At 34.6% G+C, this 14,764-nt stretch overlaps 1 protein-coding gene across 1 annotated transcript in view; it reads left to right on the top strand.

The window, feature by feature from the left end:
* Positions 1-2,992: 2,992 nt before the first annotated feature.
* The window catches only part of cacna2d3 (calcium channel, voltage dependent, alpha2/delta subunit 3), a 92,830-nt gene continuing 81,058 nt past the window's right edge, over positions 2,993-14,764 (top strand). The window contains exons 1-2 of the mRNA XM_056468361.1: positions 2,993-3,506; positions 4,373-4,454. Of these exons, the coding sequence (XP_056324336.1) occupies positions 3,400-3,506; positions 4,373-4,454 (189 nt within the window). The 5' untranslated portion in view covers positions 2,993-3,399. The remainder of the gene's footprint in view (positions 3,507-4,372; positions 4,455-14,764) is intronic.

Genomic DNA, 14,764 nt, shown 5'->3' with positions numbered 1-14,764 from the left:
GGATTTAACCATAAAGCAAGGTAAGCAGCCGTTTGGGGTCTCTGGAAATTAGCGAGCTCTCAATAAATACCTAGAGTTATAATTTAGAGCTATAAATTATATATAGCAGTTTTCTATAATGCAACACGGTGGCTCAGTGGTTAGCATTGTCGCCTCACATTAAGAAGGTCGCTGGTTTGAGTCCCAGCTGGGTCAGTTGACATCTTTGTGTGGAGCTTCCATGTTCTATCCGCATTTGTGTTAGATGAGCTATAGGTGAATTGAATAAACTTAATTGGCTGTTGTGTATGGATGTTTCCCAGTACTGAGTTGCAGCTGGAAGGGCATCCGCTGTGTAAAACATATGCTGGATAAGTTGGCTGTTCATTCTGCTGTGGCGACCCCTGAAGAATAAAGGGTCTAATGAATGAATGAATGAGTTTTCTATTAAATTTCGTTGGCAAGAGTCTAACAAATAGTTTTAATGTAATCATTACATCCGTGCAAATTTATCCCCAGCCTTGAATCATGGAGCAGTCCAGCAGTCAAATCAGTTTTAACAATTAAATCGTTTTTTTTATTATTTTTTGTTTTTTTAATTTTAGGAATAAATGGCAAAATAAATAAACAAACAATTCAATTAAATTGTTTAACAAATAAATAAAAATACAAAGGGTTTGAATTAGGATGGTTGGGCCCCATGGCTGGAGTACTTGGGGCCCCCAAAAATCACTAAACCCGTCCCTGCAGGGATTCACCTATACTGGTTTTTATTTTTCTGGTAATGAAAAAAAAAAATTTAACTTTCAGTCGATTCCGATACGGATTTTGATAATGGTCAGTTGCACACAGTAGTAAACACCTGTGTGAATTATACATTGACCATCAGGGGGTCAAAGTTTTGGTAATGTTAGTTTGTGTAATTCATCCTTCATTCATTTATGTATTTATTTAAATTACATCTAATTTATTAATAAAACATATTGAAGTTTTCAGTGTTTTAAAAGTGTATTCTGACCTACAGTATCCTCTGATTTGCTATTTCAGAGGTTACTGTAGGTCAAACCATGCATCTAATTTGACTTTCAAGCTATATGTAAAAACAAACCCCTATTTTACGAGAACAGTCTTGTGAACACTTCTGAGCTCTAGATCTGCAGTTTCAAACTGTTGAATGAATTTTCTTTCTTGCATAGACTGATTAGCATATTTATGCATTCACAATGGTATGAACCATAATAGGGGTGGTCAAATGTATATTTGTATGATCTATTATTTAATTAGTAACATTATTATTTAAAATACAGATCAGAGCAAACTATTTCTCAGTATAAAAGGGCTGACCCCCCCAACCCCCCCACCCAAATGCCACCTGGTATACACTGCAAGCTAGCTTTCTTTTTTCCCCATTAAATTATTTGACTGAATATTGGAGCTTTTAAATTCAGCTGTCCCAACATTTTAAGAGAGAATAGGACAACCCTCAAAGTTTTTCCTGTGCAGTATAGCATTAACTTTTGTTTGACATAATAGAACATATTTATTTCATAAACTTAGCAAATAAAGCCAGTGCTGTTGCTACATAGAAATAACACATTTATACAGGTTTCCAACATATATGCCAATAACTTATTTTGTGTTTAACTGAATGCTGAATAAATTATGACAGAATTTTCATTTTGGGGTAAACTATCCCTTTAACCATCAGTATTTTGACATTTATTGCTGGTAGAAAAATAAGCTTTAAATTAATCCAATATCTGCCGATAAATATTGAGGCAGATACATTCGTACATCCCTAAAAAGCAATTAGTTGATTTTTGATGAAGTGTGTGTAAACCCTTTGCTTTTAAAGCAATTAGCTGACTTTTTGTTTTAAAAAGAAAGTAAACACTTGACTTTGCCTTATAATAAATAAGTAAGTGAACTGTGGATAATTATAAAAAGAATTGTCAGCCTAAAAGTTCCAAGTTCCGATGAGTTTACTCTCTTTTTTAAAGAAAAGTCTACTTATCACTTAAAGCAAAGGGTTTAATAACTGTTTTGAGTAACTAATCAATTTTACAGTGTGAGAATCTTACAAATACAGTTAATTATTAAACTGGTTTTAAACAAATATGAACAAACCCAACAGTGGGTTATTTTTTTTCAATTAAACTGACACTTTTTAACCCAACATTGGGTTATAACAACCCAGCATATTTTAGAGTGTACAGTAACATACTTTAATAACATAACAGTATATGTTGTCATGACTGATCTATCTATCTATCTATCTATCTATCTATCTATCTATCTATCTATCTATCTATCTATCTATCTATCTATCTATCTATCTATCTATCTATCTATCTATCTATCTATCTATCTATCTATCTATCTATCTATCTGTATATCTATCTATCTATCTATCTATATATATATATATATATATATATATATATATATATATATATATATATATATATATATATATATATATATATATATTAGAACATGCAAAAAATTAAATAAAAATTTGAGGAACAATAGACTTAAAATACTATGTGGTACGGCAGTATGTGAATATACAAATATATGCTTTTTCAAAAATAATATTGGACTTAAAGATTTGTTTTAAAACATATGCAGAATCAGTGTTTGACAACCTGCCTTGATAAAACTACCACAGTGTGACCAGAACAGTTAAAATAATGCAATATACAAAAAAAAAATACACTGAAACAAACCATTCAATAGATTTACAAAAAAAAGTAAAACAATTTTGTAAATCCAATGAATCATTGTTTTTACTGTACACTGCTGTTTGACATATGAAAATGAGTCTTTTTACAAAAGTGCCTTTTATAGTGAAGTGATTTCCATTACCGCTTGACTCCAGAGAGAAGAAGCACGGAGTGCGCGTGGCCGAGAGAAAGTTTCGCATCAGCTTCTCTCGTGGGCGCGCTCACATAGTGAAAACGCGCTAGGTTTCCTTTCCCAGTTTTTACACAAGAGCCTCACATCACATTCTCGAGGACTTTTCAGCTCGCTTCTCCTCACTAAAACTTCAGCACATCCCACTGACCCGAAAGTGTCGCTCATCGTAATATCAGCAGCAGCCAGACAGCAGCACCGAGTTAATTTGCTCCTAATCAGCACCATTACATTTTTATTTTTTGTTCTCCGTAGCCTCAATGTACGGATAAAAAAAGCAAAAGGATCGATGTCAAAAAGCGCGAGCAGGAGGTCGAGGAGTGTGTGACAGCTGGGCGGAGAGACTGAAACTCCAGAGGCTCCCGCACGCGCGCTGGGGAGGGCTCGTGCGAGGCTGAACAGGCGCTCGGTGCTGTTTTTTGTAACCGAGGGGAGAGACCCGAGAGGAGGGGGGACTTCTAAAGCCGCCGGTTCCGTTGCAGCGTAAGAAATTTTGAGGGAAGGATGCAGCGGAACCGGAGAAATCCTGCTCTGCTCTGGTGTGTGATGCTGAGCGCGTGCTGGACGCCGCTGGAAGTGCGGGGGTCCCAACCGGAGATTCCCCTATCAGTGTGAGTAGCCTACTAATTTGTGTTTAATCACTGTGCAGGTCTTTAGAAATAAAGTGAGGTTAAAACTATGGTTCATAAGGTATTTGTTTGTGATTTAGAATTTTTTTGGAGTGTAAATAATTATGCGTTTGTATATAATGCATGCAAAATATAGTCAAACCTTAGTGAGAGATGCAGACTTATTCATTATTGCTTTTGCTGTATTTTTGTGACATCTGAAATCGTGAAACGTTTTTTAAATAATATATGCATACTTGATTGTATTTAAATGTATGCAGATTGCAGAGAAGTTTTAGTAATTACATTTACAGTCTCAAGAGAGATGATAAAACTATACTGTGTGATGGTTAGTGTGGTAATATAAGTGTTCAGTGCTCTCTGGAGTCCAAATATAAGATGCTCTTATAATATAAGTACATTATCTTATAGTTTATCCTATCCCGTGTGTGTGGAGGGGTTTAAGATATTGTCTAGTGTGCAAAAATGTGCTTAGGTGATAACAGCTAATTCAAATGATTATAATTTATTAAATTTAGTGTCAATTAAATAAATATTTAACAGCCAAATTGAGTAGAAATACACACATTTCTTATTCTACACTGTAAATACAGTATGAGAAGCATTTATGGCATGAGTTTTGGTTTATTTTGTGCGTACAGTGAATGAGAAAGGAGAAAAAAATCATGTGGATTTAACCTACAGACCCAGATGCTGCCTGTATTTCAGGAATAATCCCATACAGTTTAGTCATACACCTTTGTTGTTAACGGTTTTATTTCTGCAGCAGTCTTGCATTATTTCCTGTCACTCTAATGTGTCATAATGTGTTTAATTTGAGTAATTAAATGGGTTTTTTTCCCCGGCAGGGTGAAACTCTGGGCTTCAGCGTTCGGTGGTGAAATAAAATCAATAGCTTCAAAATACTCAGGATCTCAGCTCTTACAGAAGGTATTTCCCCTTCTCTCTTTCACTCACACACACACACGGACACACACACACGCACGCACGCACACGCACACACAGCGCTTCTTGGCTCATATGAATACAGATGGCTTTGCCTTACAACATCCAGGTGTATAATCTGAGGTTTGTGTGTGTGTGAGAGCAGGAGGAGTTTTCGGTACGGCTCATTACACTCAGTTTCTCTCCCCCCGATCTGTCTTTCGCATCTAAACACCTGTGTAGGACTAGGAAGAGACAAATATAATAACTGAATGAATGTGTGTCTTATTATAAATGACAAAGAAGCATCTGATGATGCACTACTCATTTCAACCACATGGTGGCAGATGATGTTGCATTCTGTGTGCTTCAAATCTATCTCTTTTTTTTTTTTTTGGTGACAGGGTTGAAATTTCAGAGATTTTATACATTTGGAGGCAAAACCCCTGCATTTTTATAATATTGGAAACAAAATCCTGAAGTTGTGTTTAAGAAATTTAAAGCTGTAAAAATTAGAGCGATTTATAAAGCTTCATAAAATGCACCATGATTTTTCCCCATTTTCCCATTCATCTCCAACAGTGTAGTCTTTTTGGTGTGATGTGATTGGTTTATACACATATCAACAATTCAATATGAAAATGCTCTCAAAAAAGGTGACAAAAAGGCACAGATGCACATTGCAGTTTTAATATTTCATTTTTAGACGTCATATCTCTGTGACCGCTCTGATATTTAGCAGATAAGCATCTCCACCTGGTTTCTTTGTTCCAGTATAGTGCTGTTTGAATGCAGTATGCGCTGGCGTTATATACTACAGAACACACTTCATTTCCTCTCGGTTCCTATTGAAGGAAAAACAGTGATGGATGTTTTGAGATAACCCCGTCTCTCTCGCTCTCTCTCTCTCTGAAGTATTAATAAGTCTCTCAGTGTTGGTGTGAGATAAGAACCCAGTGCACATATTATCGTCGTAATTACCTCCTCTCAGAATGTGTGTGTATGTGACTCCTTAACTGAGCTAGACCGAGTGTGTTTGCAAGTTTGGGTTTATAGTGTGTTGTATTTTTATCTTATATCGGTGTTTGGGAAGATTGCAGTGAAAACGGACAGTTTTTTGGGTCTATCTTTAGCTACTGGGTCTTTTTAGAAAAAATCTATAGAGTAGTCAGAGTCATTACCGGTGTTGTATTTATCCAGTGATCCGAGACCAGTGTGGCTGATTTACCTTGCATAATTGTTAACGGAATAATTTGCCCTTGTTTTGTTGCAAAACATTTGCTTTTTTTTGTTTTCAGTTCAGTTCATAATGACCATGTGAGTCAAGCTCTAGGAACAACATAATCTAGTCTAGGGCTGCACAATATATCGCTTCAGCATTGATATCGCAGTGTCTGCATTCGCAATAGTCACATTGCAGGATATGCAATGTTGAGTCTGAGTCATAGTAGTCCAGGAGCCACAGAAGACATTTAGGGTCATTCTTTTAAGAGTTTAACCGTAATAGAGTAAAAGTCTATCATTTGCTTGTGCTTTTACAGCATTTCACGAGAGTTTAAATTATTTGGGCACAAAAAAATGATGTTTGAAGGTGTAACAAAGATTAATTGTATTTAATTGTATTTTTTTAAATGTAGAATTTTTTTGTCTTGTTTTTAGTACAAATATGTACGTTTTGGATGTGAAAGTGAAAATAAGATTATTTTACTCACCCCATTGGTAGATAATTTAGCTTGTTTAAGGGAAAAAACTCTTGTTACTTCTAAAGGTGAAAATAAAAAAAACAACTTTTACTTGATCTAAGAGTTTTTTTGATATTTGTACTAGAAGTGAGACAAAGAAAAGCATTTTTTACATTGTGATTATTGAATTTCTGTACCTGAATACTGTTAGACTCCCCAGATAAATAAAGATATTCAAAGCATCTAGTGAAACTGTATTCATATCTCAATATTTATCGCAGAAAAATATCGCAAAATCGGAATTTTCCAGTATCGTGCAGCACTAAATTCAGTCACTTTTTAAAATGGAGTAAAAGTTTATCATTTGCATGTGTTTTTAAGCATTTAAATAGAGTTTAAATTATTTGGGCACAAAAAATGATGATGTTTGGAGGTGTAACAAAGATTAATTGTATTTAATTATTTATACGATTTAGGAGGGGGGGGGGGGAGTAAAATATTTGTCTTGTTTGTAGCACAAATATGAACGTTTAAAGGTGAAAATAAGATTTTACTCACCCCATCAGCTCGTTTTAAGGAAAAACTCTTTAATTTTGACTTATTTCTTCTCAAGGTGAAAATAAATCACTATTTTACTTGATCTAAGAGTTTTTTGATATTTGTACTAGAAGTGAGACAAAGAAAAGCATTTTTTACATTGTGATTATTAAATTTCTGTACCTGAATACTGTTAGACTCCCCAGATAAATAAAGATATTCAAAGCATCTAGTGAAACTGTATTCATATCTCAATATTTATCGCAGAAAAATTAAATATTGCAAGATCAGAATTTTCCAGTATCGTGCAGCACTAAATTAGAGTCACTTCTTAAAAGAGTTTAACCCTGATAGAGTAAAAGTTTATCATTTGCTTGTGTTTTTAAGCATTTAAATAGAGTTTAAATTATTTGGGCACAATAAATGATGATGTTTGGAGGTGTAACAAAGATTAATTGTATTTAATTATTTATTTGATTTATGGGGAAAAGGCGTAGAATTCTGGTCTTGTTTGTTGCACAAATATGAACGTTTTAAAGTGAAAATAAGATTTTACTCACCCCATCAGCTCGTTTTAAGGAAAAACTCTTTAATTTTGACTTATTTCTTCTCAAGGTGAAAATAAAACACTATTTTACTTGATCTAAGAGTTTTTTGATATTTGTACTAGAAGTGAGACAAAGAAAAGCATTTTTTACATTGTGTTTATTGAATTTCTGTACCTGAATACTGTTAGACTCCCCAGATAAATTGAGCTATTCAAACTATATAGTTTCACAAGCATCTTGTGAACTGTATTCCTATCGCAATATTCATCACAGAAAAATTAAATATTGCAATATTAGCTTTTTTCAGTATTGTGCAGCTCTAAATTAGAGTCACTTTTAAGAGTTTAACCTTAATAGAGTGAAAGTTTATCACTTGCATGTGTTTATAAGCCCTCTGACTGAGCATTTCAAGAGAGTTTAAATTATTTGGGCACAAAAACTGATGTTTGGAGGTGTAGCAAAGATTAATTGTATTAATTATTTATACGATTTATGGGGAGAAAAACTAAAATAGCAATATCAGATTTTTCCAGTATCGTGCAGCCCTTCTAGTCCATATGATCAAAACACTTTTACAGTAATAAAACAGCTTATTGTAACAAACATACTGAAATTTAAAGAGATACGCCACCCAAAAATGAACATTTATTTAATTATTTTTCCAAACTGTACAAGTTTATTTTTTATATATAACCTTGAATAATGTATTTTCATAAAATGCCTTTTTTGTTTTATTTAAAATATCTCAAAGAGATGAATTGAAGTCAGTGCCACAGTGATTAGCCTCACAGCAAGAAGGTTGCTGGTTCGAGTCCATGCTGGGTCAGTTGGCATTTCTGTGTGTTTGCATGTTCTCCCCGTGTTCGTGTGGGTTTCCTCCGGGTGCTCCGGTTTCCCTCACAGTCGAAACACATGTGCTAAAAGTGAACTGAATGAAATAAATTGGCATTAGTGTATGTGTGTGAATGAGTGTGTCCAGGTGTTTCCCAGTACTGGGTTGCAGCTGGAAGGGCATCCGCTGTGTAAAACATATGCTGGAAAAGTTGGTGGTTCATCCTGCTGTGGCGACCCCTGATGAATAAAGGCACTGATTATAAAACACAGACTACCAATAACATTTTATGACAGTGATGCCATATCACCTGAATTCAAATTTGAATGCAAATCTAAAGCACAGGGCAAGATAAACAGATGTTCTAAATATATAGTATAAAATATATAGCGTGTGAACTTCAGAATGTGTACATAAGGCAAATGGATTTAAGTGTCTTTAATGTAAAAAAATAAAACTTAAAATATAAAATACAAAAGGCGACATGGTGGCTCAGTGGTTAGCACTGTCGCCTCACAGCAAGGTCACTGGTTCGAGTCCTGGATGGGTCTGTTGGCGTTCCTGTGTGGAGTTCGCATGTTCTCCCTGGGTTGGTGTGAGTTTCCTCTGGACTGTGGGGGAAACCGGAGCACCCAAAGACATGGGCTAGGTGAATTGAATAAATTAAATTGACCGCAGTGTATGAGTGTGCATGTGAGAGTGTATGAGTGTTTGCTAGTACTGGCTCGCAGCTGGAAGGGCATCCGCTGTGTTTTACATATGCTGGATATGTTGGCGGTTCATTCCACTGTGGCGGCCCCTGATGAATAAAGGGACTAAGCCGAAAATAAAATGAATGAATGTTTCTTCAGTACAGTCGAAGGTGATGCTATATATTATGTTAGTTTTAAAAAAAGAGATTTCCCAAATCCTGTTTAATGGAGATCTATGTATAAAATATTCATTCATTCATTCATTCATTTTCTTTTCGGCTTTAGTCCCTTTATTATAAAAGATCTAATATTAAATAGTAATATTAATCCAACAAATCATTACAAAAAAGTAAAAGTAAAAAAAGGAAAAACTGCTTTTGTTTCAGCCAAACTAAAACAAGCAAGTCTTTCTCCAGTGAGAAATATAATAGAAAATATACAAAATATAATAGAAAATATACAAAATATAATAGAAAATATTCAAAATATAATAGAAAATATTCAAAATATAATAGAAAATATACAAAATATAATAGAAAATATACAAAATATAATAGAAAATATTCAAAATATAATAGAAAATATTCAAAATATAATAGAAAATATTCAAAATATAATAGAAAATAGTCAAAATATAATAGAAAATATACAAAATATAATAGAAAATATTCAAAATATAATAGAAAATATTCAAAATATAATAGAAAATATTCAAAATATAATAGAAAATATACAAAATATAATAGAAAATATACAAAATATAATAGAAAATATACAAAATATAATAAAATAATTGAAAAATAATTAAGATTTCATTTAAGATTACATTAGATTATTCATTCATTCATTTTCTTTTCGGCTTAGTCCCTTAATTAATCTGTGGTCGCCACAGCGGAATGAACCGCCAACTTATCCAGCATATGTTTTACGCAGCGGATGCCCTTCCAGCTGCAACCCATCACTGGGAAATACATTAGATTAAATAAATGTTAATATAAATGTAATACATACTGCTAAAAAATAAAGAGAAACCCTTAATAAAGGGAACAGCAATGTAACTGCAAGTGTTCCCTTTCTTTTTTGAGCAGTATATATTTATTCCATTGAAAAAAATAGAGCATACAACTTTAGAAAGACGTGAATAAATGTGAGCAAATTTGTCTTTTAATATCAGAGTTGAGATAAAGATCTGCTCCTGCTTTGTCCGTAAGCATCAATAATTACCTTGTCCCATCATCCCGAACAGAATGATCTTCATCAAGCTAACACACACACACACACACACACACACATTAACACACTGTACAACGTCCCAGCCAGTTGTGTTCTCTCTTCATCTGCGTTTCTGCGTATGTTTGCACTTTTTCCTCATCATCCTGCTCAGTGGGCGTGACCGGTGGGCGGGGCTCCAGCCAATAAACTGTCAGTCTGAAGAGCTGGAGTCAGAAACAGGCAGCAGGGCCGCTTCATTAAAGGCGATCGTTAAGAGTGATCATTAAGCTTGTTATGCAAAATTACCTGATTTTTACACAAAGGAGGAAAAAAACAGCCATACAAATGTCACCCTTTGTTGCTTTCACTCACTGAAATTTCCACCTCGACGCTACAAAATAACAGATTGAACAAATAGATTAGCATTAAGCGTCTTTACAGTCAATAATTTTGCAGTGTCTTGAGAATACAGGATGGCAAAAGCGTTAATGTTTTATTCGGGAACATACGGGACGCTCTGTAGGACTATTTGGCTACTGTGATGATCACTATTGATGAACGCAGCATTAATGGCTTTGATTATGGCTTTTTTGGGACGGGGAGTGTGTCGGGACGGGGGGCGGGGGGTAGAGAGGCAGGACAGGCGTGAAATGAACTGTTCCGCCTCAGTAACTCTCCATGGTCTCTCTCTTAAAGGGGTAATTTGCTGCGTGGTGTCACGATCTGTGTGTGTGTGTGAGGGGGTGTTGGTGGTGGTGGAAACATGTCGGCGGAGCTGAGATGTGCCAGAGTGTGTGTTTCCATGCAATTTAATGTCCTGTTGTCTTGGAAAGAAAAGATTGTTTCACTTACAAGAAACACCTTTTTTTTTTTGTTAAAATGTATCCTGATTTTATAGGATTTAAGTAATGAAATGGCATTTCCCCTCATTTTTAAGACAAATTGTTGTTAGAATTTATAGTGTGCCTGTGTGTGTTCAATTTGCTGTTCTGTTGTCTTTTATAAAAAGAAGAAAAAAGTGTCCATGTAGAGTGGTGTGTGTGTTTGTGTGTTTCTCTTTTTTGTCCTGCTGTATTTACACAATGCAGATGCTTATGCATGTGTTTACATTTTTGTTTTTAGGTTTCAAAAACCTGTGTGCAACATTTTTGTCTGATTTTAGATGTGCCAGAATGTGTGTGTGTGTGTGTGTGTGTGTTCAGTGAATTTGCGTTATGTTGTCTTGAGTTGGAAAACAGATATCTGGAAGACGCTTTTAGATTTGAGTACATCATTTCATGAAGTCTACACTGTAAAGAATGCTGGGTTTCACAGAATTGATTTGTGTTGGGACAAAATGAAGGAATTGAGCTGATTTATTATTCATTTTTACTAATTTAAGTGGATTGAACATAAAACAATTAAGTTGTCACACAAACTCAAGAATTGTATTGTTTGAGCTCAATTTAAACAAGTAGTTTAAACATCTTGTGTGTGTGTGTGTGTGTGTGTGTGTGTGTGTGTGTGTGTGTGTGTGTGTGTGTGTGCGTGTGCGTGTGCGTGTGTGTGTGTGTGTGTGTGTGTGTGTGTGTGTGTGTGTGCGCGAACAGTATGTCCTTTAAGTTAAAAGGACTGTGTAGATTTGTGTGTGTGTGTGTTTTTATAGGATTTATGTCCTGTTGTTTTATACAGTATACTGTATATTTAATTTTTTTAATTATTTAAAAGAGTTTTTTAATCTTATTTTAATTGTTGAATTTTTGTTTGTGTGAATTTTTTTTTATGTTTTCAGCGAAACTGTCATCTCTCAGCATTAAAGATGTTTGTGTGTGGGTAAAAAGTGTGTATATTTATTTTAAGGAATGTAGGCCTGTTTCCCTTAATAGTAGCTTATACCAATAACTAAGAATATGAGTTGTACAGAGTGTGTGAATACAATTTATTCTGTCTTTTTGTCTTTAAAATCGCTTAAAAGAAGGCTTTCTGTCTATTTTTTATACTAGAAATGTATATTTTATATTAAAAGACTTTTGTGGCTCCGTCATCATGGGATGCGTGCCTTGTAGTCTTGGAAATTTTTGATTCAAATTATATACCAGTATGTATTTGTCTATTTTTTTCTCAAAAGATTTTTTTAAACAAAAGCATTGAGTGGATGGTACTGTATAACTCTTGATTTTATTTGAGTTGAGCAAAAGTCTGTTTTCATGTAAATAGTATGCTCTGGTGATTTAAAAATGTAGTAAAATGCAGTAAAAATAAGTTTAAATCAGTGTTTTAAAAGCACATTGTGAAGCATGTTTTTCTGTGTGTTCTGATGAAATGTCCTGTGGTCATACTCTCTTACTGGAAACATTTTGAGGTCCTTTTAATATTGAAGAACTGTACAGATCATTGTGTGTTTTCAATGATTTATGTCCTTTATACAAATACAGTAGATGTACTGTAAATATCAATTTACCCTGATCTAGACATGTAAATTGATATTTACTATAAGTAGCACATTGTGTTTGAATACAATTTATTATGTCCTATTATGCTTACTATTTTTCTTACTAAAAACTTATATTTTATCAGAATAAAGGACTTTCTGGCACATTTTTGGATCAGTTTTAATGGGATGCGTGTCCTGAAGTCTTGGAAAAATTAGATACAAATGATAAACCAGTATGTATTTGTTTCTTTTTTTCTCAAAAGCATTGCATGAATGGTGTTACTCGTAATTTGATTCAAACAAGAGTCTGCTTTCTTGTAAATAGTATGCCCAGGTGTGTTTATAAATGAAAACATACATCTGTATTTCTGAGATAAGCACTTTTCAAAGACGTTGCATTTTCTGTGATCTGAGGTGTGTGTTTTCATGGGATGCATGTCCTATCTTATGCTTTCTTTTTTCTTTTTTCTTTTTTGTTTTAATCAGTGTTTTGAAAGCACATTGTGAAACATGTTTTGGATTTAAATGTTTTTGTGTGTGTTGCTGAAATGTCCTGTGGTCATGCTCTCTTACTGGAAAATTTAAGGTCTTTTTAATATTGGACTGTACAGAACATTGTGTGTTTTCAGTAAATTAATGTCATATACACAAATAATTTCCCAGTACTGGGTTGCAGCTGGAAGAGCATCCGCTGTGTAAAACATATGCTGGGATAAGTTGGTGGTTCATTCCGCTGTGGCGAACCCTGATGAATAAAGGGACTAAGCCGAAGGAAAATGAATGAATGACTATACAAATAATCTGAACAGGTAAATTTATATTTTTGACCAAGTATACGTGTTGCAAATAGTGTTTGAATTCAATTTATGATGTCCTTTTGTCTTTCTAGCTATTTTTCATACCAGAAACTTATATTTTACCAGATTAAAGACATCTGGTGCACTTTTTTGGATCAGTTTTCATGGGATGCATGCCCTGTAGTCTTGGAAAAAATTGATCCTGATGATATACTGATATGTATTTGTTTCTTTTTTTCTTTTTCAAGCATTGAATGGATGGTAAACTCATGATTCCTGTCATTTGAGATGAGCAAGAGTCTGTTTTCTTGTAAATAGTGTATACCCTGGTGTTTTAAAAATGAAAACAAACATCTTTATTTCTAAAATAAGCACTTTTCATAGATGTTGATGTATTATTTTGGGATGTGAGGTGTGTGTTTTCATCAGTAAAGCTGTGCGGGACACATTTTTGTCAGATTCAAGTGTTTCTTCATGAAATTCAGCTCTGTGTTTCACTTAACCTGAGTTTATTTTCATCAGCAGGTTTATTTATTTATTTTTTTACACTGGAGTGTTGTAAGCCTGCAGGCGTGGATGCCTGAGTGTGTTTGAATAGTCTAATATCACAATGGCCGCTGAGTGCTGTTTGCTTCAGGTGTCGCTTGTTCTGCAGACTCAGCGTAGTCTGAAGTGTAGTTCATTATCCAGACTCGCCCAGGCTTGACAACTTATTATCTTTCTCTCCAATTCTGACTCCATTTCAATTACCCTCCAACAATGCGTGGCCCTTTCCACAAGCCCCACCCACCCCCTTCAAACAGCCCACCCACAGAGATCCTCCTCCACCAATCACACGCACTGCAGCAGCCCTTCCACCAATTACAAGAGCAAGATTGAGCTTGTTATCTGAAGCGGATTCATCTTATCAGCCAATCAGAGAGGCCGCTGTCAGAAAGAGAGCATGCTTATCTGAAGACGTGTGGCACTGACTCCAATGAGAACGACAGCTGTATTAACACTGAGACAATGCAAAGCACAGGTCACAGAGGCATCTTCTTATACCGGCCCCTGTCTCTCCATCACTGTCTCATGCTCTCACTTTTTTTTATTGGTCTCATCCTTCCATCATCCACTGCCACACATGACTGCCTCCTTCAGATTTGCATATGTCTGAACGTCCCGGTTCACTATTTACTGATTACAGACAAATGAACATGTCAAGTTGGACACTGAGCTCTTAAACTCATGTTTGGAGAAAACACATTATCAGGTAGATAACAAATGAAAAGATTTCACATTCAGTCTAATTTCTTTTGTGCAAATAGCATTAATGTACGGGAGATAAATGATAAATAATACGTTTTATGCTTGAATTTGTTCATCTTTAAGATGTTTGCTTTAGTTTTAAAAGAAATGTTCTTTATTGATATTGATGTTTCATGAAGAAACTGTAACTTACACTAGGCATGAGGGCACGTAAACTGGTTTCAGAGTTTATCACGGTTTGGAAAAGTCAAGGTTTTAAACCCTCCAACGTGTTGTGTTACACCATTCCTATGGTTTATTTTAGTTTTTAAATGTGTTTTTATGATTCTTTTATTTAGTTTTTAGGGCAACAGTT

The sequence above is a fragment of the Danio aesculapii genome, chromosome 11, assembly GCF_903798145.1.
Source record: "Danio aesculapii chromosome 11, fDanAes4.1, whole genome shotgun sequence".
Classification (NCBI taxonomy): Eukaryota; Metazoa; Chordata; class Actinopteri; order Cypriniformes; family Danionidae; genus Danio; species Danio aesculapii.
The sequence above is the reverse complement of the archived record's forward strand: the minus strand, read 5'-3'. Positions and strand labels throughout refer to the sequence as shown.